We start from the raw sequence: 21,324 nt of genomic DNA on the forward strand, positions 1-21,324 counted from the left end.
CCGAGCTCTCCTACCCCACTGCAGCCCGTTCCACTGCCCTCCTGGTGTCACCTGTCCCCCTGGTGTCACCTGCCATAGGTACAGCCACGGCAGGAGCTGCCCCTGGCCATGGGCGCCCCTTGCCCGGCGCTGGTGCATCCAAAGGAGGGTGTGACAAGGGGACACCAGGAGTGATGAGGCCCCAGCAGCGCCCCTGGCTCCTGAGGCTCGGGGAACACCGGTGGGTGAGGGGTGACCTGGAGCTCCAGCCCTGAGGGAGGTGCACCTGCTGTGATGGGACCTCCACAGGCAGAGAGAGGACCTCATCCACCTGCTGCTTTCTTCAGTGGTGGGCCAGTCACTGCTTTGGTGCCTTTGGAGGCTGTGCTTGGCCTCAGGCCTCAGTTTCCCCAGGTGATGTCTGTGTGATAGCTGGAGTGGTACAGGGATGGTGCAGGTGCAGGGGTGGTTCAGGTGCAGGGATGGGGCAGGTGCAGGGATGGTGCAGGTGCAGGGTGGTTCAGGTGCAGGGGTGGTTCAGGTGCAGGGGTGGTGCAGGTGCAGGGAGGTGCAGGTGCAGGGATGGTTCAGGTGCAGGGGTGGTTCAGGTGCAGGGGTGGTGCAGGTGCAGGGATGGTTCAGGTGCAGGGGTGGTGCAGGTGCAGGGAGGTGCAGGTGCAGGGATGGTTCAGGTGCAGGGGTGGTTCAGGTGCAGGGATGGTGCAGGTGCAGGGTGGTTCAGGTGCAGGGGTGGTTCAGGTGCAGGGTGGTGCAGGTGCAGGGGTGGTTCAGGTGCAGGGTGGTTCAGGTGCAGGGGTGGTTCAGGTGCAGGGGTGGTGCAGGTGCAGGGGTGGTTCAGGTGCAGGGAGGTGCAGGTGCAGGGATGGTTCAGGTGCAGGGGTGGTGCAGGTGCAGGGTGGTTCAGGTGCAGGGATGGTGCAGGTGCAGGGGTGGTTCAGGTGCAGGGTGGTTCAGGTGCAGGGTGGTTCAGGTGCAGGGGTGGTGCAGGTGCAGGGATGGTTCAGGTGCAGGGGTGGTGCAGGTGCAGGGTGGTTCAGGTGCAGGGTGGTTCAGGTGCAGGGGTGGTGCAGGTGCAGGGGTGGTTCAGGTGCAGGGTGGTTCAGGTGCAGGGGTGGTGCAGGTGCAGGGTGGTTCAGGTGCAGGGGTGGTTCAGGTGCAGGCTGCAGGGATGCTGAGGGTGCTGGGGTGCAGGTGTTTGAGGGGTGCAGGCAGTGTGGGGGAGATGCAGGGCACAGGGGTTGCAGAGGTCCTGGGCTACTTGAGGGTGCGGGGTGTGATGAGTGCAGGAGCACTGGGGGTGCAGGTGTGGGGTGTAGCAGAGCTGAGGGCCAGCAGCCAGGGTGGCACTGGGGCGTGGGGGTGCCAGGAGCCCCGAGCGATGCCACAGAAGCTGACAATTCCCACCTGCAGAATGGGACACAATCCAAAGGCACAGCTGCCTCAAAGGATGTTCTGTGAGACCTCTACCCAGCCTGCTGCCTCAGCAGCCTTCAGCCATCAGGCTCAGCAGCCTCAAACCCTCCTTGCTTTGCCTCTGCTCAGCTCTGCTGGGCTGGGGGTGCAGAGCTGCCCCAGGGGTGTGCTGGCTGTGCCTTGGCTCTGCTCTGCTCTCCCACACCGTGCTGAGCACTCAAGGCTGTGCCACACCAACAGGGCTCATTCCATCCACATGGGATTTGAGCCAGGCCTAAAGCAAGGACTAACACACCAGGCTGTTTGCAATTCCCTCACAGCAGGTCCTTCATTGCAGCAGTTGCTGGTGCTCTGTGAGAGGCAAAGTGCTGAATCCACTGCTGGGGCTGCCTGAGACAAATGGGTGTGCACAGGAAATGGGGAAACTGGGTTAGGGCTCAACTCACCTCACAGCCCCTGACAATTAATGGTGGGGAAGTTTCCCTCATGTGCTATAAGTCATGGGGAAGCTGACTTTATTTTTGGAGACAGAAAGCATTTTGCTCTCCAAGCTGCTGCAGCCTGCTCAGGATCCCTGTGCTCCTAAAGGGAGGCCTGAGGAAGCAGAAATAGAATTATTTTCTGTAATCACCCCTTCAGAACTCCTCATACCAGTGAAAAATTCATCATCCCCCAAATCTTGCATGTAATTTCTGCTTGAAGATTATATTTTTTTTAATAGAATCAGAGGGTTGTTCAGATGGGAAAAGTCCTCTAATATCACTGAGTCCAACTGTGATCCCAGCACTGCCATGGTCACCACTGAACCATGTCCATGGTGATTCCACCACTGCCCTGGGCAGCCTGTGCCTGGCCACCCTTTTGGTGAAGAAATCTTTCCTAATAGCCAATCTAAACTGCACTCAGTGCAACTTGAGGCTGTTTCTTCTTGTCCTGTCCCTGTTCCCTGAGAGCAGAGCCCAACTCATCCCAGGTCCCCCCTCCTGTCAGGAGTTGTGCAGAGCCACAAGGTCCCCCCTGAGCCTCCTTTTCTCCAGGCTGAGCCCCTTTCCCAGCTCCCTCAGCCCCTCCTGGTGCTCCAGACCCTTCCCCATCTCCACTCCCTTCTCTGGACATGCTCTAGCACTTGAGGTGCCTTTCTTTTCATGAGGGGCCCAAAACTTTACCAAGCATTTGAGGTGGGGCCCCCAAAATACAAGAGGAAAACAGATTTTTGAAACATTCCAGCCCAAAGAATGTCCCTACACCAGTTTGGGGCTTCCCCCCAGCATTCCTGTAGCACTGAAGCTGTTAGAGATTGCTCCTGGATGTTCCTACAGTCCCTGCCCATCCAGTGCCCAAACCAAACTCACCCCTCACAGCAGGGACTACAGCTCAGTTGTTGACCACCGCACACTGGGAGACATAAACAAATGAGTAAAAAAGATAATTTTCATGCACCATCCCCACTCCACCCACCCTATTTCCCTTATTCTCATCAAGGGGAGTCAGCCCTGACAGGTTTGGGGACATTTGGCTGTTTCCCAGTGGTTTGAACCAGGGTCCCAAGCCCTACTCCCTGCAGAGGGTCCATGGTGGCAGCTGCAGGGGTCACCCAGCAGATCTGGTCCCTGTGGCTGTACCCTTGCAGCACTGTCCCAGTGCTGTCACCCCACGGTGGCCATGCCAGAGCTGGTGACTGGCAGAGTCCTGTGCAAGAGCTGGCACCACCCCAGGGCCTCTCCAGACCTGAGAGCCCCAGACCTCTCCAGAGCATGTCTGACATTCCCAGCAGGGTTTGATGTGGTTGCTCAACCAAATTCCTTAAGGAAGCAGAGCTCAGGGCTGTGCCAGCCCATGTGGGTGAGGGGAGGCTTTTCCTGCTGCTTCCCTGGCTGAGTTTAACCCTGGCTTGTGGGAACTCAGCACATCACTCCGGATGTCCAGAGTTGCTGAGAGAACCCTTGGGGGTCTCGGAAATCCTGGAATGTTGCCAGGAGTGTTTGGTGGCTTGATTTTGATCCATCCACAGAAGTGACAGCAGTTTGAGGACATGAGAATCACTTTAGAGTGAAGGGTGTAAAAGGGACACATTTATAGGGTGAAATATAAACTTTAAGGTTTTTGGTACAGGGGGGTTATGGAGACAAGATGGAGGGATCAGGGCATGTCTCGTCCTTCTTCTTTCTTCTTCTTGTCTTCCATCTTCTGTGGTGATGTTGGCACTTGGGGATTGGTTTATGGTGAAGGTGCACTTGCCAACATGGGTGAAAAGTATTGGAAAATAAAGGTAAATATCAGGTACGTAGATTTTAGTATAAAAAGACATGATGGCCTCGTGGGTGGGCAGAGTGCCCTTGGCTGCCTTGCAGGTCAGACCTCTGTTGGGCAGACAGAAAATTTTGTAGATAAGAAACAATAAACAATCTGAAGATCGAAAAGCTGAAGAGTCCAGACTCGTCCTTTGAAACGCGGGCAGCCCAAGAACCACCCTACCCATGTCGGGGCAGAGACAGACAGACAGACAGACACTGGCTTACCAAGGAGCAGCACCAAGAGCTGTCACTGCCATGTCCCTCAGGGTTCCTGGTGCTCCCAGCCCCCAGGTCAAGCCTCCCTCTGGCTCTGGGTGGGGGCTGCTGTGGGCCTCATCCTCTGTGGGCTCCCACCTGCTGCAGGTGCTCCCATGGGGCCTTCTTGAAATCCTGGCACCCCAGTGCTGCCTGGAAATGTCAAAGTGTGCCCTGAAATGTCTCCTTTCCTTGGTCACTGATTACTTGGAGTCCAGGGGTGCTGTTGGAGCCTGTGGTTACCATCACTCACCTGAGAGCAAAGCTGTTACTCATTACTCAAAATGCTGGATTTTGGCACATGCTCTGCCTTTCCAAGGACCTGCTGAAGCAGTGCTGTGTTTGAAGGCATTGAAACTTTCCAGCAGCTGCAAGTGAATTTGGAGCATTCTGGGTCTATTTACCACCACCAAAGCTGGTGTGTGCCACAACAGTGATATTTGCCACGTGGCCACCATGTTTTGTTCCTCCCATCCCAGTGAGTTGTTGCAAGGGGAGGGAATGGACTACCAGCCTGGAAAACCCCAGGCCAAAATTACAGTCATGTGCATACGACAAAATCTTGTATCTTTATACCTAATATATTTTCTTAGATGTAAGAAAGGTTTCACAAAGAGGGAGGTGAGGCGCTGGCACAGGCTGCCCAGAGAAGATGTGGCTGCCCCATCCCTGGAGTACCCAGGGCCAGGTTGGACTTGGAGCAGCCTGGGATGGTGGAAGGGGTTGGTACTAGATGGACTTGCAACCCAAACTGGTTTCTGGTTGTGTGGAGGAAGGACTTTTCCTGAGCCTTGGGGACATGGTTCTCAGGATGCTGTAACCAGGGCCCCAGCTCTGCCTGCCTGGGCTGTACCTCCCCTGGAGCACAGGAACACCTGTGGGGAGGATAAGGACACCTGGGACCATACCTGGGGTTTAAGTGGGGGGCTGAGGAACAGCAGCAATCTTGGCTGTGCAGAAATCCCTGGCTAATTCAGGGGCTTAATGCTAGCCCAGGGCACGGGGAAGCACGAGATTTTGGAGAGGTTCTTTTCCTCTATCTGCTGGTACCCTGTGCTCTTTATGGACTGGATGAAGCAGTTTCTCAGGACACAGCCAGAGCAGCTCAAACCTGTCACAGCACACGTCACAGGTGAGATGGCCATGACACACAAAGTGTCACCATACAATATCAGAAGGCTTCAACCCATACAGAGTAGCACCACACCACTTCAGAAGGCTTCAAGCATCAGCCCTCCTTGTTCTTTAGCCCAGCCTTTTACACCCTCATGTTTATGCATTGCACTGTGTGCCCTCTGTTCCCTCTGTGGCTGCTCAGCACACCTGGGCACTCCATGGCTCAGTGCTGTCAGTGCTGCTCACCTGCTTCTCACAGCTGCACCCACTGGGGATGGGGCTGAGCCAGCCCCACTCCCAATGACGCCAAACTGTACCTACACAAACCCTGCTGCACCTCTGACATGGGGTGAGCCCAGGGAGGGTTTGGCAATAACACAGGGGATGGTTCAGGGGGTCAGTGCACAGAGAATGGAGAGAACTCCCACAGGGGCCAGGTAAGTGTGGAACAAATGGAGCTGGTAGAAACTGAGATCAAAAGGCAGGAAACCTGCTTAACTGATCATAATCTGCATCAGACAGCTGAGCTGGAAAAACTCCCAGCACCTGATGGGTAATCTGGGAGGAGGTGCCAACACCCCTGGCCAAGTGTGATCCTGCTGCTGCTCCTGCATGCCTTGGGAGACCCTCAGGCAGCCCTTGGCCTGAGCCTGCCCTGAGAGCTCTCCTCTGGACAGCAGATTGAAAGCAAGAGGAAAATGGTGCGTGTCCTGCTGTCCAGGGAGTGCTGAAAAACTGTCCAGGTGCAGTTTGTAAGTCTTCAACTTCTCCTGCCTGATGGCAGTGGGCAAGGAAGGATTTGAGGAGGGGGATGCTGAATAAAGCCTGTCTCCAACTCAAATCTCGATGGGTGCCTCAGAGACACCATTAAAGGTAACAGTGTTACACCAAATTACCTGAGAAGGCAAAGTCCTGGGCCATGCATTCACCTGCAGGGAGCTTACAAAGCTCCACATCTCTCCAAGTGCCTGAGCATCACACAGGAGTCCCACAGAGAACACAATTCCACCCCAAATCACCTGGCTGGGCAGGCTGGGGCTTGAGGAAGGGCTGACCTGGCACTAGAGCAGGGGGATTTCTCTGCCAGGGTGATGGAAATGCAGCAGGTGAAAGGATGTCACTTGAGATCTGCCCCTTTTCCTGCTGCTGGGCCAGGAAGCAGATTTGTTCCTGGTGCCAAGGGAGGGAAGTGGGCAGGGAAGACCATTGGGCAGCAATTCAGCTGCATTTTGGGGAGCCATGGCGTGGGGAAGGGGTAGGTCATGCACATGTCTTCCAGCAGGAAGATTGAGCCTTTTTTCCCTGCATCTCACACTGAGTCATGTCAGGGCTCATGACATGGGTGGGCACAGACTGGGAATTTCCCATCTCCTTCCCAGCCCTCACTGCCCAAGTGGGTGCCCAATGTCCATTGGCAAGGGCAGCTTTGAATACCTTCATAGTACTTCAAAATACTTCCCAGAGTATTTCCATCTCCATGCTTTATGACAAAATGTTTTTCCATGTTCTATATTTCTGCCTCTGGATTTATCAGTTAAAAAGACAACCTAATAAAACTCAAATATTATTTTGGTCTGATTTCAGAAAAAAAAAAAACAAACCAAGAATTCAAAATCCCCACCCTCATGTAACAAAAGGCAATTGGAAACACATCACTTGCAAACTGCACTTGGGAATCTCCCCTGCTAGAGAGAAGGGAGGTCTGGGTTGGATATGGGGGAAAATTTCTTCCCTGAAAGGTGCTCAAGCACTGGCACAGGCTGCCCAGGGAGGTGGTGGACTCACCATCCCTGGAGGTGTTCAAGAAACAAATATACATGGCAATTCATGATGCAGTTTAGTGGGCTCACTGGGGTTTGATCAGAGGTTGCACTCGATCTTGGAGGTCTTTTCCAACCTTTATAATTCTATGATTCTGCTTTGAGGCTGTTGAGAAGGTGTTGGCTGAAGGTGGAGAGGAAAGCAAGCTGTAGAACGCTGTTGGTGGCTGTGCACCAAACCATCAAGGTGTGTCTTTAGCAAGAAGAGTTTAGTGGTGCATGTTTGGAGCAAGCCCAGCCCTGCCCACAAAGGATGCACAGCCAGGACAGAGGCTCTGTTTATTTCAGGGTAGTTCCACCAGTGCTGTGTCTGACAGGGTGGACATTTGTGTGCAGCTGAAAGGCAATCCACACTCCCAGCATCTGCCAGATGCAGTTCCTCCACATAACTTGCTCTTCTGGTTCAAGATCTTGCACCTCTCAAAAGCCAAAGCTGCTTTCTGTGGGTGAAATCTGCCTGGAGCCAGCAGCAGTGGCCACCTGGAGCAGCCAGTGCAGCACCTCACCTTGCTGCTCCCCAGGCTCCAAAGCCACAGTCGGGGCTGGCTGGGCTGTGCTCATCCCGAGGGATGCTCACGCTGCTGCTCTGTGGCCTGGCAGCATCAGGAGGGGTTTTTTTGGTGAAGGTGTCCCCGAGGCTGTGCAGGAGAGGTCCGAGCAGGGAGCCACAGGCTCGGCGGGAGCCCTGCGCTAGCGGGCTGCCCCCTCTGGCAGCTGGGAGGCGTAGAGAGCCAGCGTGTGATGGAGGAACTGGTACTGCTCGCTCGTCTGGATCATCCCACCTCTGCAAGGGAAAGGCAGGGCCCACTGACACTTCACAGACACAGAACCCTGCTCCAGCTCTCTGCTCCCAGGGCACAAACATTTCCACTGCACCAGCCATGTCAAGATGCCTCTGAAACAGGCAGCAGAGCAGCCCAAAGAATAGAGGGCTTCAGAAGCATTGCTGGGCTGTTCAAAATGAGATTGGCAGCTGATTTGGTGCTAATTTTCACCTGTACTTCTTGAAGAGTGGCCAGGTGGAGTGTTTCTGGATTTAGTGGCTGAGCAGGGCGGGAGGAGCAGATGGCTGCCAGGTTCACAGCCCCTCTCCTCTCCCTCATGTCCTCATGTCAGAGCTACAGCAGCTCTGACTGCAGAACCAGCCTGGCACTGGGAATTGTTTGCTATCCACACACCTGCATCCCCCAGGCACCCTTCTGGTTTCCAGCAGAAACAGTCCCTGTGCCCCCTGGGATGCCCATCCCCGTATCTCTGCCACATCCCTCCCCCAGCCCTGCTGTCAGGCTGGCACCCAGCAGGACCCTGCAGGGAGCCCCCTGCCCTGTGTACCCACCTGTCTATGCGCAGATGGCACACGATGCCCAGGATATCCACCTCCCCCGTGTCCTGCAGCTGCTGGCACCCGATCCTGGTGGCAATGAAGCAGCCGGTGCGGCCGATGCCCGCGCTGCAGGGCAAACACAGCTGTGAGCACCTTCAGCACCCACTGCCTGCACCTGCAGTGCTGAGCTGGTGCACTCCTAGATTGTGATTTCTGCCTGGAGGGATGCTGGGCTCCTGGCCCAAGCTGCCAGACCAGGGTTCTGAGCCAGGCACCAAAGCCATGGGCTGGGGTCACTCTGCCATGGCAGGGAGTTCTTGCTGTGTGTCACAGCCTGGCTGAGGCTGCTCTGCAAGCACAAAACCATTCTGTGCCCATCCTTGTGCAGTGCAGGGGGGCTCTGCAGCCCCTCCCCTCCCAGGTGGGCTCTAACCCCAGCACCAGGTTTGCACTCAGCCTGCAGCAGTGCATGCTGCATGTTCCCTAGGGACAAACAGGTGCTGTGCTCCACTGTCCCTCAGCAAGGAGAGAATAGGCAGAGGCCACCTCCTGCAGGAGGGCTGTCCTGAAACATGGCCACATCCAAGCCACAGGCCATGCTGGGTGGCACAGGAAGCAGGAATGGGACAGGTTCAAAGGGACCAACCACGGGGTCACCTGGTTCCATCTCTCTGCTCAAGCAGGATCTTCCAGAGCTGGAGCTGTGGGTGTAGGGTGGGGCTGGTGGCTGGGTCCCAAATGCAGATCCCTCCTGCTCCCACCCTGCTGGACCCCAGTGCAGGATATGCCACTCTAATGCCACCATCGTGCTGCCAGGACAGGAGCTGCTGATTGACAGCTCTGCTGGGGGTGGCTGTGCCCTGGGATTCCTGCACCACCGTGGGACCTGTATGTGAGGACTCACAGGGGACTGACCCTGGGGAGAAGCACAGACAGGGCTCAGGGAGGTGCAAGCTCTCACCTGCAGTGCACCACGATGGGCCCTGGGCTGGCTGCAGTCTGCAGAGCCTCCTCCACCTTGGCCACCAGGTGCAGCAGGGGCTTGGCTGACTCAGGTGTCTGCTGGTCCGGCCAGGAAGGGAAGAGGATGTGCTTGACCTTGCGGCATTCCTTCCCAAGCTTCTCCAGCACAGGACAAAGAGAAATGGGGATGTGAGGGCACGGGCCAGATGAAATGGGGAGTTCAGCTCAGCAGAGCTCAAGCAGCTCATACTCATCTCAGCCACTTTCCTCCTGAATCCCTCTCTGAGCCTCTGCCAGACATGAGGGAGACCCCTGGGCCAGAGCCAATGGATGTGTCCCATCCCAGAGGGTGAGAACAGATGCAGAGTGTTCACATACTGTCCCAGAATCCAGGCAAAGCAAGCCAGATCCTTCAGGCTGGTGTCAACCCAGGGTGACACAGAGCCCATGGGGCAGAGCCCAATGACACAGTGCAAAAACACCAGACTGGTGCTGCTCTGCCCAGCTGACCCCTCTCCAGCACTCCAGGGCTGGCTCCTGCTCCCTCCCAGCCTCCCCAGGCTCTGCACACCCCTCCTCTGGCAGGGCCCTCCTGACAATCATGAACCCTCCTCTTTCCTGTCACAGAGCATTGCCATCTCATTGCTGAGAGCTCTCAGCCCAGAGATGCCAGGGGTGTCAGGTTTGTTTTGTGACAATGAGTGTTTGGGCTATTTTTGAGATTTCTAGGGCTAAAGCAATGCCTAGGGCTGTTACAACCAAGGCAGTTATTTTAATGGAAATGGGTATAGTTGTTGGAGGGGTTTTTGTGGGGATAATAAATGAAGTGATATTATCAGGGGCACTGCTGGGCCCCAGGTGCTCCCTCTGTGCCCCAGGATGAGGCTCAGACCCACCTGGATGGAGAGATCCCGCACCACGTACTCCACACACTCGCTCACCCCCTGCACGTGGATGGTGAAGGGGCCATAGGTGCCCTCCTTCTCGGGCCAGTAGTGGACACATTTCTGGAGAACAAGGCAGGTTTGTGGCTGTGGAGATGCTCAAGGCACCCAAGGACCCTCGTCAAGGATGTTTGAACTGTGCTTGAGTCAGTGCTGGTGAGAGGGGTCCTCACCTTGGGGAGGTAGAGTGATACAGAGGGAAAGCAAAGAAGGGATAGATCCCTACCCCTGCACCCTCTCCCATGCCCTGCCCTGGCTTTCAGGCCCCAGGGATGCATATCCCTGCTCAGCCCAGGAAGCTTCCAGATGCAGCAGGACCCAGGGCACAGGGAGAGAAGGGAGAGAAGGGAGCATAGACATGGCCAGGAAAGGATTTCCAGTTCTCAGTTCCCCCAGGCAGGTGCTGTTGGCTCCCATCCCAGAAGCACAAGCAGTGGGCAGCAGTGCCCCCTCCCCTGGGCTGGATCCCCTGGCTGAGAGCTCTGGGGGGCCAGAGGGGCACTGCTGCCCACTGCTTCTGCCCCATCCCTGGGGGCTGCCCTAGACCCTTTATCCAGCTTTAACCCTTTATTATCCAGCTGGGAAAGAGTGCCCAGAGCACACAGCCATGTGAGGAGGAAAACCAGATAGGGCCAAGGCTGCAGCCCTGGGGATCTCCTCCTCCCCTTGTGATTCATCAGGGAACCCTCTGAGACAAAAGCACAGTGAGTGGGTGCACAGCCCCACATTTGGCCTCACCCAGCCCTCTCCTGCCATCAGCACCCCCCTCCCGCTGTGCCCAGGGCTGGGCAGGCTCCCGGGTACCTCCTTGCGCTCCTGGAGCTCGGTGATCATGACGATGAGGGGAGCCTCCTCCTGCCACACCATCTGCCAGAAGTCGCTCACGGTGTTCAGCAGGGGGCCCTGTGTGGCGATGTACTCCCGGGGCCGGCCCGCGTAGCCCTGCCGAGCACAGCCCGTCAGGGACCGGGGCACCCTGAGGGCACCGGGGCTGTGCCCGGCTCACTCCAGCCCCCACCACGCTTTAGAGGCTGAGCTACACGTGCTGTTTCTTACTAAATCTGTCCTTAAAATGCTTTTATAGATCTGCTGAGGAGCCACCAGGCATCCTCCCCACCCCACTGGTCCCATCACCCAGGAGCAAGTCCATCCTAGGACACCCAAAGTCACTGTCAGTGTGGCAATAGCTGATGGATGCCTTGGCGAGGCAAAGCTCACACAAGGAGCTGCACTCCTCACAAGGGGTATTTCCACAAGGACAAGCAGGAATCCCTGCTTCACAGCTCCAGGCATCCTCTGTCTCCAGACACTTCTCCTGGTATAAAATTGCCAAAGGTACAGAAAATCCAGGCCTTCCCAGCAATGCTTTGGTTATGTTAATGCTTTGGTCTCACAAGAAGTTGCACTGGGCCAGCTAAGGGACAGGAATGTTTTCAGGAACGTTTTGCAGAGCCCTATTTTCATGCCTTGAAATGATTTATTTTTCCTAGGAAATGTGATTTTCCATTCAGGAGTGTCATTCCCTGGGGGTATAAACCCTGGGAATTCCACCTTCCCCCCACAGCCATGCTCAAAAGCATTTCATGGAACACCTCAGAAGGAAGAGCATCAGTCCCAGGTGGGGCTGATGTGATCAAACACCTGCAGAGCCCTCCCAGATTCCTGCTCCTCCCAGGCATGCCCAGGCAGGCTGGGTTGCCAATTTTCTGATGTGCCCACAAATTCCTGCACTGCTACACCTCTGAGGAATCAAGGGGAAGGAAGGGGTCAGGAAATAGCAGCTGCACACAGGGGGGTGTGGGCACAGCTGTGTGTGCAGCTGTGTGTGCCACAGGGATGGGCAGTGCTTGTGCATTGACAGCAGTCAGGTGAGACAGAGGGGATACAACAAGAGGGGGAGATGTTGGAGTTGTGGATGCTGAGAGTTTTAAACTTTCTGTGCTGACAAACTCTGACCCCTCAGGGGAACACTGTTTGACCTGGGGCTGTAGAGAGGGCTTCAAAAGCTGATTGATAGCACTAGGATTATGAGTTCAGTTAGAATATCACTGAGTAGAAAACTTAGAGTTTTAGAATACAGTAATATCTCTAGAACTAAAACCAGAAGTTTTAAAGCAGTTACTAGTCCTACTTCTTCATAAGTTTAAGTAGTGTTTTGTAATTAGACAAAAAAGCCCACATTGTGGACTTTGATAATTATTTGAGTTATTGAGCTAAAAGTGAAAATAATTTAGGTGTCATTTTTTAATTAAATAGTTTAGTTTTAAAAGATCTTGTAAAGAAAAGCCCAGCATTCCTGGGTGTCCCACACCTGGGGTGTAGGGACAGGGTGGCAGTGTCACCTGAGGTGTCACAGCTCCTCTGCTGCCCGTGGGCAAACTGCCCCTGGAGCTCCCAGCAGCTCTGGGCACAGTGTTCCTGTCCCAGGGAGCTTTCACCCTCCCTGCTGGGTGCTGCTTGCTGCTGTGGGTCTGAGCCACAAGCAGAACCAGGAAAAAATGCTCCTGACTGCCCTCCAGCACTTTTTGTGGGCTGCTTTTCCACGTCCTGCTTTCCTTCACTGCCTCACTCACAGCACCAACAGTCTCCCCTCTGCTTCCCTGGCCCTGGGCAGCCCCAAGGGCAGGGTGCTGCAGTGAGATCAGTGGCTCAGCCAGGACCCTGGGCAGCCCCAAGGGCAGGGTGCTGCAGTGAGATCAGTGGCTCAGCCAGGACCCTGCCCCAAGGGCAAAACTGGCACCTGGCTCACAGAGATCCCCTTCTGGCAGAGACTGCAGCCTGGAAGGGTTTGTACAGGGATGGAATCAAAACCAAATTGTCTAAGTAACACCCTAAGGTCTGGGGATTTCTCAGTCTCTGGAAAGGAACCCCACCACGTGCCAAAAATAAGCCACACCCCATTTTCATTAGTTCCCTTCCTGGGAAATTGCAGCAAGTCCCCTGAGCAGAGAAAAAATCCCAGGATGAGTGAGGTTTGAGGATCTCTGAGCTGCCATAACCTGCTGACACAGTTTGCCTCCCATGCCTGTGCCAGACCATGGACCAGTGTGTGAGGAGCAGGTGCCACACATGGAGAAGCCACTGCCAGGGAGCCTTTTGGGGTGCTCAGTGTGCCCAGGAGTTGAGAGCAGCTCCCTCATGAGACTCTCCCAGCACAGGAACAGCACATCTGCCCTGTGCAGATGGAGCCACATCTCCAGCTCCAGCAGGAGTGGCAAGTCAAGTCTGCAGCCCCAGTGCAGCCACAGGAGAGCAGGTGACAGTGCCCCAGCATGTGTGAGCAGTGTGGCACCTGCAGCCTGATGCCCTGGGAGCCCTGGGCTGCAGCCCTGGGAGGAGAGGACACTCACTGTGATGTAGTTGGCATTTATGTAGCTGTCTTCCTCCTGGCTCCCAGCCCTCCTGAGGCAGACCCGGCTCTCAGGATCTGAAAGATGTCACAGGTCTCACCCAAGGGACTGATCCCGCCCATCCTCCCTGCTTCAACCCCAGGGGCTGGAGGCTGAGTCCTCCTGCTCCATGCCATGCCCAGAGCTGTCTGCACCCTCCCTCAGGCACATTCTTGTCCCACTTTAGCCTCAGGGCACAGCCCAAACCTGCAGGTGCCATAGTGAGCAGCTGGGGTAACTCACCTGCAGTGATCCCCTGGACATCCACAGAACCTTAAAAGATCTTGTAAAGAAAAACCCAGCATTCCTGGGTAACTAGAGCCCAGCTGAGCCCCTCCACAGCACCCTCAGCCTTTACCCTCTCAGGACCATGCCCTTGGGACATGGAAGGCCCCAGGAGTGCTGCACACCTGGGTAGGAGCAGTTCCCCATGTACCCCAAGCACTGTGCACACCACGGGCAGAAGGAGCAGCAACAGCACCCAGAGGTGCCCACCCCAGTGCCACAGCTGCTCTGAGCCACCCCTCACCCACAGGCAAATGGGAGGCAAAGGGACACAGTGGCACCTACTGGGGAGAATGGTTTTGTATCTGTCCTTGAAAGCACGCCCAGGGATTTCCAGCTCCTCCGGACTCACAAAGTTGGGTGGGATTTTCTGCAGGGGGAGAAAACAGCCATGAGGAAATGCCCATTGCTGCCACTTGTGTCCCCTGCTGGTGGCAGACCTGGCTGCCCAGCAGGGCAGAGCTGGCCCAGGGGCATCAGCAGAGATGCCAGCTCCTGGGATGAGTCTGGCTTTACTCCAGCTGTGGTGGAACTCCTTCCAGAGAGGCAGTGCTGGGAGAAGAGCATGGCATGGGAGGGCAGGACAGGGTTTTGCAAGGACCCCAACAGGACACATGTGCACCAGGGACCAGGTGGCACCTGGGCATCCCTCCCCTGTTTGCCCACACCTCCTGCCCTCCCACTGAGGCTGTGGGGCACAGCTGGGCTCAGAGCCTTCACCCTGTCAGCCCCACCACTGCCAGCCCCTGGCACCCCTCCTGTGAGGAGGGAGAGGGAAAATCGTGATCATCGCACCGAAAACTCCTCCTGGAGCTGTGCCAGGCTCTGGGCGTGCTGCTGGAGCTCCTGTTTCCTCAGCACGTGGCTGGATGTCCTCAGAAACTTCAGTGTGATGTCCCGTGGCGTGCAGACAGGCTGGATGGGCTCCACGTTCCCTAGAGAGCTCATATCCAGCACTAGTGACACATTGGAGCCCCTCCTGCAAGGCACAGGGGTCCCTGGCTGACCTACTGCCACCCTGGGACAGAAGGACAGCCCACCCCACTGCATCATCAGTTAAAACCACCCCACACTGGGCAAAGGCCAGATGGAGACCCCAGCAGATGGGGAGATTGAGGAACAGGAAGTAGCTGAACATTTTGCCTTCCTGCTGGGGAGAAGAGTCCCCTGAAGGACTGAAGGTGTTGGGATTTGTCCTGGGCTGGGTGAGTGCCAGGGCTGCCTCTGCACTCAGAGCTGGCACTGCAGGCAGAGGGCTGGCAAAGGAATGTCAGGGGAGCCCTGGGATGGGCAGTGCCATGGGCACCCCGAGGCACACTCACCTCTCCTGGAGTCGCACGTGCTTCTTGGCAGGGGGACTGGGCTTCTCTGCCTTGTCCATGTCCTCTGCAGCTGCCTGGGCTGCCAGGCTGCCCCTATGAACTCTGGAGCACACCAAGCAGGCTTGGACCATGCTGCAGCAAGCACAGAGCCCTCGTCCTGAAGCACAGCAGGGCCACACAGGGGGCTCTCAGCTCCTGGGAGAGCATGGAGCCATCAGAGGAGAAGCAGCTGGAAAAGAAAAGTCAGATCTGAGAGACACCACAAGGCTGGATGGAGCCCCCACAGATGGTCTGCAAGCAAGGGATTTTAAGTGCTCAGTTGTCCTGGAAGCAGGACCCCAGCCCCTGTATGCAGGCAGATATCCTGGAGAGCTCCCAGCACAGTCACCCTCCCTGCAGCACTGCAGCCCACACTGGTGACCCTGGGCATGGCACCAAGGGCCACCTGCCTCCCCTGAGGGGAGGACACCCACTCTGTGGTGGCAGGCACAGCCTGGTTTGGGGGAGCCCCAGATGCTCTCCACCTCCATGGAAGCACATGCCCTGTGTTCCCAGCCCTTCTCCATCACATCCCCCTGCCTCATCCTGGGGACATGGTGGGGAGCTGGGAGCTGGAATGTCTGAGCACAGCAGTGCTCAGCAGGTGACAAGAGGTGGCTGTAGCCACTGCACAGAGCCTGGCCATCTCCTGCTGCAGGGACACACAGACCAGGCACCCTCAACAGCCCCATGGCCCTGGGACAGCCTCCTCCACCCTGCAGGTCACAGCATCTGTTGAGAGGAAACTGCTCTATCCGGGTGGTTGAGCAAAAGGCCGTGGGGCAGCCCAGCTGGGGAGGGTGCCAGACATCCTCCATCACCAGGGCTGGGGAGATGCAGGTGATGCTGACTCACCTCTGGGCACAGCTCCTCATGGTGCAGGCAGCACCCTGGGATCCTGAGCCTCCTCCTCATCCCCTGCTTCCTCCATGAGCAGGAGGCAGACCCAGAGCCAGGGAATGATGCAGAGTCAGAGATCTTGGTGGGCAAAGAGTGGGATCCCAGGCAGCCCATCTGCTCGGGGAGGTTTTGTAGAGAGCTGGTGTCCACATGGTGGCTGGGAACACAGCTAGGGCAGGAGCTGCTCCCCAGGATTCCCTGCTGCCCAGTGCCATTTCTGAGAGTGGCAATGCCACCACTGCCACTCACACCATCCCTGTGCCCCATACAGGGTGTTCTCAATACAGGCAGGACAAGAGCAGCTGCTGACCAGACACAGCCCAGGTTCCCATCCCAGTCTGGCCAGGAAACACCTGGGAGATGCCAGGGAAGCACCTCAGCTCACATGGCCTGTCCAGCATCCTGGCCTGCCTGGCGCTGCCATCTACACGCACATGCCCACTGCCCCTGGCACAGGCCTGGCACTGCCTGGGGGCTCTCCTGCCTAGACTGGCACTGCCTGGGGGCTCTCCTGCCCAGCCTGGTGCCCAGGGGCTCTCCTGCCTAGCCTGGGTGCCCTGAGGGCTCTCCAGCTTATCCTGGGTGCCCTGAGGGCTCTCCTGCCCAGCCTGGTGCCCAGGGGCTCTCCTGCCCAGCCAGGTGCCCTGGGGGCTCTCCTGCCCAGCCTGGGTGCCCTGAGGGCTCTCCTGCCCAGCCTGGCACTGCCTGGGGGCTCTCCTGCCCAGCCTGGGTGCCCTGAGGGCTCTCCTGCCCAGCCTGGGTGCCCAGGGGCTCTCCTGCCTATGCTGGGTGCCCTGGGGGCTCTCCTGCCCAGCCTGGGTGCCCTGAGGGCTCTCCTGCCCGGCCTGGTGCCCTGGGGGCTCTCCTGCCTAGCCTGGGTGCCCTGGGGGCTCTCCTGCCCAGCCTGGCACAGCCTGGGGGCTCTCCTGCCTATCCTGGGTGCCCTGGGGGCTCTCCTGCCCAGCCTGGCACTGTCCAGGGGCTCTTCTGCCCAGCCTGGTGCCCTGGGGGCTCTCCTGTCCAGCCTGGCACTGCCCAGGGGCTCTCCTGTCCAGCCTGGTGCCCTGGGGGCTCTCCTGCCCAGCCTGGTGCCCTGAGGGCTGCCTACCTGCTGCCCTGCCGTGAGGGCTCCTCGGTCCCGGCCCAGGCCCGCGGGCACGGCACGCTCAGCCTGACAGCGCGGTTTGAAAGTGTTCAGGAAGCCGCTTATCAAAGGAGCTGCTGCCTCTGCTGCTTCCTCTCCCTCCTTCTCCCCCACCCCGGCAGCCACCCACACACATACCGGCCACAGCTCCGCAGCTCGGCCCGGCCCGCCCGGCCCTGCTCCCCCCGGCCCGCCTGCCCCGGGCACGGCCCGGCCTCCCCGGAGGGCTCCACAGGAGCTCTGACAGGGCTGTGGGGTGAGCTCGATGGCCTCTGTCACACGCCATGGCCAGCCCTGCTGCCACCCTGGGGCACGGAGGGATGGGCAGGAGGCAGCCATGAGGGCAGGAGGCGTGAGGCGGGCTGCTCGGCATGGTGCAGTGGGGCTGCTCTGGGGGCACCACAGCCCCTCAGGAAGCCAGAGTGAATCCTCCCATGCTGCCATGAATCCTCCCATGCTGCCATGAATCCCCCCATGCTGCCGTGAATGCTCCCATGCTGCCGTGAATCCTCTCATGCTGCCGTGAATCCTCCCATGCTGCCGTGAATCCTCTCATGCTGCCATGAATCCCCCCATGCTGCCGTGAATCCTCCCATGCTGCCGTGAATCCTCCCATGCTGCCGTGAATACCCCCATGCTGCCATGAATCCCCCCGTGCTGCAATGAATGCTCCCATGCTGCAATGAATTCCCCCATGCTGCCATGAATGCTTCCATGCTGCAATGAATGCTCCCATGCTGCAATGAATGCTCCCATGCTGCCGTGAATACCCCCATGCTGCAATGAATCCCCCCATGCTGCTGTGAATCCTCCCATGCTGCCGTGAATGCTCCCATGCTGCAATGAATGCTTCCATGCTGCAATGAATGCTCCCATGCTGCAATGAATCCTCCCATGCTGCCATGAATCCTCTCATGCTGCCATGAATCCTCCCATGCTGCCATGAATCCCCCCATACCTGGTGTCCTCTTGCCCAGGCCATGCCCTGGCTGTTCCCCATGCTCCTGGAATGTGCCAGGGCTTGCTCAGTGCCTCCCACCCTCGGTGCCTGCCCTCGTGCTCCTTGTGCCACCCCACAGACCCAGCCCCTGCCGATGTTGGGACAGCCCTCTGCACCCACCACCACCCCTCAGTACCTCAGGGTAGGACAGGTGGGCTCCCCATCCCCAGCAGGAAGGGCAGGGGTGGATTTGGGGTCGCAGGTCCCTGGCCTGGCTCAGGTAGGCCAGGTCTGCCCTTGGGGCACTGCACATCCTTCCTGACACATCCCCACTGCTCTTCCTGTTTGCTCGTGCCGGGCTCTGCAGCTTCCTTCCTCCTCAGCCCTCACCCCGCTGTGCTGCAGCAGCTCCTGCTGCACCCCAACAGCCCCACGGACCCCAAACCCTTCCCTGTGTCTGCTCCAAGGGCTGGTCTGGCCACAGTCACCCCAGCCCAGCTCACTGAGGTGACTGTGCTGTTACCTCACCAGAGAGCTGTGTGTCTGTGCACACCTGTGTGTTTGCAGGTGTGCCAGAACAGCTTCCCTGGGCGGCCCTGCCAGTGCCACCCAGTGCCACCCAGTGCCACATGAGGGCTAGGACACCAGAGGGCCCAAGGTCCAGAGCAAAGTGCAGGGCTTGGCCAGCAGCAGAACAGCTTTATCCTGGAGAAAGACCACCAGTACTTGTGTCTTACCTGCAGATCCTTGAGTAGCCAGAGGACAGATTGAGGAATTCTCTGTGGGATGAAAGAACACATCTGTAAGGCCTGGAGGCAGCCCCACCACACACTGCCCTTCTTTCCCACTGTCCCTGACAGAGCTCAGGAATTGCTGGGATGACCAGCACTGTGGCACTAAACAAGGTGTTTGCAGAAACTTGCTCCCAGTAGGAACCAGAGCAAACAAACAAGGATCTGTGCTGGAGTACAGGCTGCCAGACATGCAGACACTTCCTGAGGCTGGGACTGGGTCTGTGCTCTAAGTGTGGGGGGCACCTGTCCCATCTGGGTGTCTTTGAGCTCAAGGGGTTCCTGAGGATAGAGTGTCTCAGCTTGGAAATGGGGGTGTGTGTTTTATCACCATCTCTTAGAGCTGGGGCAGTTGTCTGCTGTTCTTGGGGCAGTTTTCTTTATCTCTCCCACAATCAATCCTCCCTCCAGGAGATCTCTGCTGTCCATGGCCAGTGAGTGTCCCTGCAGGGCTGATCCAATTCCACCATCCCATGGGGAGATGCTGCGCCCAGGGGAGGAGCCAAGCATTCCTACCTGGGTACAATCTGAGCCTGGCACAGCCCAGCAGCCTTTGCCCAGTGCATTGCCAGAGGAGCAGCTTCTGCTGCCCTGCATTGCCAGAGGGAGCCCAGGTCCATCTGCAGCAGCCCTGGAGCTGCAGAGGAAAACTCCCCCCTTGTGCAGGATCCCTGCTCCAGCAGAGCCACAGCTGGCACTGCAGGAGGGCTGAGCCCCCATGGGATGGGGCTGTGCCACCCCCTGACACACAGGGGACAGGGACTGCTCTGACTCTGGCAGGGGTTTGGTTTCTTTGTTGTACTATTGCATTTGTATTTTTAATTTTCCTAGTAAAGAACTGTTATTCCTACTCCCATATTTTTGCCTGAGAGCCCTTAATTTCCAAATGATAATGATTCAGAGGGAGGGCGTTTACATTTTCCATTTCAGGGGAGGCTCCTGCCTTCCTTAGCAGACACCTGGCTTTTCAAACCAAGACATTCCTCTTGCCAGGTGCTGCCTTGGTCATGAAATGCCCCTGGATGCTGCAGGAAAGATGCTGATGCACTTCCTTTGCAAAATGGCTTATTTGTTTCCACTCAGATTTGGTCATGACAAAGGACCCCCCTCAGGGTTAAAAGGGGAAGCTGAGATGCTGGGATGCAGTGTGTCCTCTGCCTCTGGAGCATCACAACACCAAGGTCCTCCTGGATGTCCTCAGGAAATCCTTGCAGCACTTTCCCTCTGCTGCTCAGAGCTCCCTGTGCTGCTGGCTTGGCTCTGCCAGTCACACACCTGCCTGTGCCAGCTGCAGCTAAGCAGGACACCCAGGATGCAGCCTCTGGAAACTACACCTGGCCCCTGGGGCTGCTCCTTATGCAGAAAACTTCAGTGGAGACTGAAGGGACTGTCCTGGCCATGGCCACTCACCCAGGGTAGGAGAACATGGTAGGGATGTTGTGTGGGGATGTGCCATGGCCTAGGCTCCTAGGGGCAGAAATGTTTGCACTGCTCAGATGTCCTGACCCTTACACAGCTCTGATGGTGCACAACGGGAGCCCAGTGTGCTCCCACCTGCCAGCATGGCTGCTCTTCCTCCCCTCTGCCAAAGCACCAGCATGCTGAGGAGGTGCATGAGAAGGGAGAGCACTGGAGGGGACACAGAGCTGTGGAGACCACAGCAGGAAAATGAAGGTGCTGGTGGAAAAGGAGACATGAGCTGGTAGAGAGAGACTGGATGTCAGGGAGACCAGGAGCAGAGGGAGTCAGAACACACTGCATGACCCAGGGCATTTTTCATTTCTCAGTGCCACCTGGGCAGCAAGCTGTCCCCTGTACCTTGCTGCACCCACCTACGTCTGTTGCCCTGCTGGGACTGAGCCCTGTGCCTCCTGCCCGCTGGGCACACAGCAGGTGCACACACCTGCACATGTCCCTGGTCACTCATCAGTGCCCATCCCTGCTGGTGGGCAGAGACCTCGAGCAGGGAACTCCAGACATGCCCTCCCTCCTTCCATCCCTCCCCTGGAATGCACCTGCTTGGAGCAGGATGCTGCCAGCTGGCTCCTCCTGAGGGACCCTGGCTGGGCTCACAGAGGGGTGTGAGCAGTGGGGAGCAGAGAGCTGGGGAATGCTCTGGCCAGGACTGTGCCTTTCATGTGCAGCCCTGCTTGTCCCATGTCACATCACCAGCTCTGCAGCATTGGAGCAGAACTGCTGGATCCTACAAGCAGGGACTGCTGGGGCCAGGGCACACCTGGCTTTGAGGGGAGATGGTGTCCAGGCTGGGGGCAGATCCCAGCCCAAGGTCAGTTTGCTGTAAGGACAGGACCAGGACACCAAGACAGCCACTGCAACCTGGTGTGAGCTAAGAGGAACATGACAGTCTCCAGGGGCAAAACCCAG

At 57.4% G+C, this 21,324-nt stretch overlaps 1 protein-coding gene across 3 annotated transcripts; it reads right to left on the reverse strand.

Moving 5' to 3' along the window:
- Window positions 1–7,160: 7,160 nt before the first annotated feature.
- On the reverse strand, window positions 7,161–18,459 carry PTPN7 (protein tyrosine phosphatase non-receptor type 7). Of its 3 annotated transcripts, none has more exons than XM_077190486.1 (10): window positions 18,345–18,459; window positions 15,126–15,354; window positions 14,599–14,782; window positions 14,089–14,173; window positions 13,480–13,556; window positions 10,934–11,071; window positions 10,082–10,192; window positions 9,184–9,341; window positions 8,235–8,348; window positions 7,161–7,682 (listed from the first exon to the last, which is right to left on the reverse strand). In XM_077190486.1, the coding sequence occupies exons 2-10, from the start codon at window positions 15,254–15,256 to the stop codon at window positions 7,589–7,591; spliced, it is 1,092 nt and encodes a 363-aa protein (XP_077046601.1). In that variant the 5' UTR covers window positions 15,257–15,354; window positions 18,345–18,459; the 3' UTR covers window positions 7,161–7,588. The 3 variants fall into 3 exon arrangements, with proteins under 3 accessions (XP_077046601.1, XP_054504677.1, XP_077046602.1); XM_054648702.2 differs by lacking the exon at window positions 18,345–18,459 and adding an exon at window positions 17,173–17,286; XM_077190487.1 differs by lacking the exon at window positions 18,345–18,459 and adding an exon at window positions 16,020–16,195.
- Window positions 18,460–21,324: the final 2,865 nt, after the last annotated feature.

The sequence above is a fragment of the Agelaius phoeniceus genome, chromosome 25 (genome assembly GCF_051311805.1).
Source record: "Agelaius phoeniceus isolate bAgePho1 chromosome 25, bAgePho1.hap1, whole genome shotgun sequence".
NCBI classification, from domain to species: domain Eukaryota; kingdom Metazoa; phylum Chordata; class Aves; order Passeriformes; family Icteridae; genus Agelaius; species Agelaius phoeniceus.

What these genes read in the sequence shown, in the direction of transcription:
- PTPN7 (XM_077190486.1), bottom strand. Translation starts at nt 15,256, where the DNA reads ATGGTCCAAGCCTGCTTGGTGTGCTCCAGAGTTCATAGGGGCAGCCTG. An exon ending in AGCTCCAGGAGCGCAAGGAG is followed by an intron (nt 10,193 to 10,933) that starts GTACCCGGGAGC and finishes CTTGTTCTCCAG; the next exon opens with AAATGTGTCCACTACTGGCC. An exon ending in TGCCATCTGCGCATAGACAG is followed by an intron (nt 7,683 to 8,234) that starts GTGGGTACACAG and finishes TTTCCCTTGCAG; the next exon opens with AGGTGGGATGATCCAGACGA.